Raw genomic sequence first — 4,344 nt, forward strand, 5'->3', positions numbered from 1 at the left:
GATGAACCAAGCAATGGTGAAAGGAATAGCAACATACTTTCTTATCTTCCAGTGTAACCAACAATTGACCAGCCTATCCCAAGCGAACTCTTTCTCATCAATTGTCAACTGATTTAGGAACTGTTTCCAAACCTGTTGAGCAAAGTTGCATTCAAAGAATAAATGATTCAGAGTTTCCTCTTCATTCTTACATAGCCAGCATTTAGGGGGACCCCTCAATCCCTTCAGCTTGAGAATGTCATCAGTAGGGATCATTTTATGAAATATTCTCCAACAGAAGAAGGACATAGAAGGGGATAGGAATTTATTCCATAAATGATCACCCCAGGGTGTTTTCTCCCAACAGAAAGTTTTGTAATATATGGATTTGGTGAGGCTTTGGTGGGAAGTGGTCCGCCATAAGATTTTATCTGCTGTACTTCTGTTAAACTTTATACTGGCCACTTTGGTAATAGAGTGAGGTTGTAGAAGATTTGATAACTTACCTAGGGACCATTCATCACCATAACAGCAATCAGCCATTTTCAAATCACTATTGTAGATATTGGTAATGGGGGATAGCCAGTCTTTGGGACACCAATTGTCAAGCCAAAACTTGATTTCCCCATTACCTAATTCCCAACTGTAATTGGTTTCAGCAATTTGTCTGATCTTCAGCATTTTCACCAAAATTCTAGAATCACAAATTTTCCTTAGGACTAGTGTGGGGTGCTGATCTTTGCAATACTTACCCCACATGAATTTTGCCCACAAGGAGTTTTGGGTCCTAAACTTAGTCCAGAGCTTACAGAAATTAACTTGAAGGAGTTGATCAAGATCCTTAAAGCCAATTCCCCCAACAATTTGAGGTTTAGCTGCTTTTCTCCAGGAAGCCCAATGCATTTACTATCTTTGACCAGACCACATGAATTTATTAAAAATTCTCTCCAGCTGTATTTTCTTTATGGTAGTCATCTGCAGTATATAAGAAGGGAAGGTAGTGATTATGCTCTTTAACAAAGTAATTCTTCCCCATTAGATAAGGAGGTCTGTGTCCACCCATTGAGAAGGCTAGAAATTTTATTCAGTACCTCATCAAATTGAGTTTGTTTGGTTCTGCCAGTGATAAGAAGCAGCCCAAGGTACTTAATTGGGAGTTGAGTAGTTGTGAAGCCAGTATGATCAGATGCCCAATGTTTATGAGTGGAGGATAAATGTTTACAGAATACCATCTGAAACTTTGCTGGATTGAAGGACATCCCTGAAAGAGCTTGAAATTTTTGTAATATTTGGAAGACTTTTCTGATAGCATTTTTGTTGGCTCTGGAGAATACCATTATGTCATCATTAAGTGAGTAATGGCTATATTGGATCCGTGATGGTATCTGTTGTGGATTTGATTCAGAAGAGCTTCATCAAGAGTTCTAGATAAGTAATCAATAGCAAGTATGAAAATGGTGGGTGGTAAAGGGTCCCCTTACTTTAAACCTCTGACAGCAGTGAAGGAACCCCTCCATTGTTCATTTATCAAAATAGAGTGTTCATTTTTATGTAACCACCTCCTAATCAGTTGACAGAAATCAGTGTTGAATCCTCTGGCAGTTAAGACTTCCATTATGAAATCCCAGCTTATGGTATCTTAGGCTTTCCTTAAGTCCAGATTATAAATCATGCTGCCCCCTCTACAGGTTTTATTCAATTCTTGTAGTAATTCTTGAGCCAATAGAGTTTTGTCAATTATGGACCTTCCTTTCACAAAAGTTGTTTGATTTAGTTTAATTATGCAATCAAGATGAGGTTGTAGCCTATTAACAATGATTTTGCTAATAATTTTACTAATGACAGTGGTTAGACAAATAGGCCTAAAGTGGTTCCAATTCTTCTGGATATCAGATTTAGGGACCAGCACAGTGGTGGAAGCACAGAAATACTTTGGAAGGTTATTTCCTTTAAAGAAGCTAGTTGCTGCAGCAATAACATCAATCTTAATTACCTCCCAAGACTTTTTGTAAAACTCAGCAGTAAAACCATCAGGGCCTGCAGATTTGTTGTTGTCAATTGAACTGATTGCATTCCAAATTTCCTTTTCATTGGGGATATCTGTGAGCTTGAGGCTAGCAGTAAAATTCAGTTTAGTAGAGAAGTTTGCCTTCTCAATGTAGTTTCTGAAATGTTGTTCCTGATTTAGCAGGTTTTTATAGTAATTTATAACATCTTTGGCTATGTCAGCATCATCATGTAACCACTGACCATTAGCATTTTTAAATAGCATGGATGGTGTTACACTTTCTCTTGTATTTTATATATGCATGATAAAGTTTAGTGTTTTTATCCCCATCTGTTAAAATATTCATAGCAGCCTTGTGTTCAAGAAATTTTTCCTGATATTCAATGGCACTAAGAAGGTTATTCTGAGCAGTCAACAGTTCCTTTTCCTCCACATTGCCAATCTGTTCCTCATACTCCAATTTTTTTACTTCATTTTCTGCCTCTTGAACTTTGGCATGTACATTTTCCAAATGTTTCCCAACTCTAATTTCTGAGGGCTTTGGAAGTTTTAATTTGCAGCAAACTTAGCTTGATAATAGGGTCAGAATGTGAAATACCTTTCCATAAATCAGCAATGTACTTGTTGTAAGAAGGATGTGCTGCCCACATATTGAGATATCTAAAGGGAGGGGGAGGTATGATTATCAGTAAAAGTAATGCTGATAAGCATAGGCCTATGATCTGAACCAACAAGACTAAGATGAGTAACAAAGGTGAGGAGGAATTGGTTAAACCATGCATCATTTACCAATATTCTATATAGCCTCTCCCAAATAGCTCCCCTTTTCCAAGTGAAATTAGGCCCCTTGAAACCCAGATCAAAGAGATTAGCCCTGTGGATATTATCTTTGAAGGTATTCATCTTGGCAAGATTTGGGGTTCTTCCTCAAGATTTTTCAGTGGTAGAAGTGATACAATTTAAATCACCCCTGACCAACCATGAGGAGTCCACCTGTTGGCTGATGTGAATCAACCTGTTCCATAGCTCTTTTCTAGCATCCTTTGTACATCCAGCATAGATGAAGGTAGCTTCACCCTTATGTCCAATCATATTGAATGAGAGGTGGACAAATTGTGGATGATCAATTAAAATATCAAAAATTGTTTCTCTTTTGCAAAAAATCCAAATTTTATTATTAGTATTCCCAAAATGGGTGAAGCCAACAAACTTTTTAATCAAATTTTGAGGGTTCTTGTGAACCATGGGTTCAAGAATAACAACACACCACAGTTTGCATTTAAAGTTCAGGTATAAAACTCTTTTAAGTGACAGAGGGTTAGCCATCCCCCTTATATTCCAACAAAGTAGATTAATCATGGAGTGGAGGATGTGAGGAAGGCTGGGATCTAGATCTGGTTCTTCCTCGAAGAAGTGGATACCCATCCCTAGCTCTTACAGCCTTCATAGATTGTACTCCTGCTTGTAATTTTTTTACTTCTGTCCCTGGTTTTCTCCTTTTCCTTGCTATTTTAATTCGCCAATCGTCCTCAATGGTTTGTTTCAATTCAATAATACTTAATTCCTTTGGAGCTTTGTCAGGTATCTCTATGATGATTTTCTTTCCCTTCTCAACATATAAGGGGGATGTGGGTGTGACAATTGTGATTTCAGTATCTTCCTTCCTGATTGATTTGTGTAGTGGGATATTAGCTTGGCTGTTGGGTTCAGATAGCTCTCCAAGAGGATCAACATATGGTGGAACCTCATTAATACTTGGGGGTGGTTCTTCTAGCCTTGGATTTGTTTCCTGTCTATTTTCTAACATAACTTATTCAACAATGCCCCTTGCAGCATTAGCCACAATTTTTTCAGTAGCTATTTGGTTTCTTCCTGCCATCTTCCTATTTGGGGGATGTAATCTGTAACATTTATCTACAGTATGCCCAAACATCTTGCAATGTGGACAGTAGTAAGGCTTCTGTTCAGCTATTATGTCCTGTCAGAACCCTTCAGCAACAGAGCCAATCCAGATTCTCTTCAGTTCAAGGAGTGTGATATCTCTTTCAACTTGAATTCTAGCAAGGCCAGGTCTAGCCTTATTATAGATGGGAGCATCCACTCTCAGATGTGTTCCCAGTGTTCTACCAATGCTAAATAGAGCATTAATCTTAAAATAAGGTAGTGGTAAGCCATGTAATTTAAACCAGATGGGGACAACAGAAGTTTCTTTACTAGGATCAAACTCTGGAGTCCATTTGATGATCTTCATAACTATTCCAGCAATGTTAACAGATTGTTTAGCAAACAATCTTGCATAATCTTCCTCAGCTGCCAATTGGATTAGAAGGTGTCTCCCATCCAAAAGCCCAATTTTC

The 4,344-nt window shown here is 38.0% G+C and overlaps 1 protein-coding gene across 1 annotated transcript; it reads right to left on the minus strand.

The window, feature by feature from the left end:
- Nucleotides 1-97: 97 nt before the first annotated feature.
- LOC110038640 lies at nucleotides 98-2,890 on the minus strand. Its single transcript, XM_020743529.1, has 6 exons — nucleotides 2,777-2,890; nucleotides 2,586-2,709; nucleotides 2,340-2,476; nucleotides 1,883-2,224; nucleotides 486-651; nucleotides 98-132 (listed from the first exon to the last, which is right to left on the minus strand). The coding sequence occupies exons 1-6, from the start codon at nucleotides 2,888-2,890 to the stop codon at nucleotides 98-100; spliced, it is 918 nt and encodes a 305-aa protein (XP_020599188.1).
- Between the last annotated feature and the right edge of the window lie 1,454 nt (nucleotides 2,891-4,344).

The sequence above is a fragment of the Phalaenopsis equestris genome, unplaced genomic scaffold, assembly GCF_001263595.1.
Source record: "Phalaenopsis equestris unplaced genomic scaffold, ASM126359v1 Scaffold233382, whole genome shotgun sequence".
Classification (NCBI taxonomy): domain Eukaryota; kingdom Viridiplantae; phylum Streptophyta; class Magnoliopsida; order Asparagales; family Orchidaceae; genus Phalaenopsis; species Phalaenopsis equestris.

What these genes read in the sequence shown, in the direction of transcription:
- LOC110038640 (XM_020743529.1), bottom strand. Translation starts at nt 2,890, where the DNA reads ATGAATACCTTCAAAGATAATATCCACAGGGCTAATCTCTTTGATCTG. An exon ending in AAAAATTTCTTGAACACAAG is followed by an intron (nt 2,225 to 2,339) that starts GCTGCTATGAAT and finishes GCTAATGGTCAG; the next exon opens with TGGTTACATGATGATGCTGA. An exon ending in GTGCTTCCACCACTGTGCTG is followed by an intron (nt 652 to 1,882) that starts GTCCCTAAATCT and finishes AAAATGCTGAAG; the next exon opens with ATCAGACAAATTGCTGAAAC.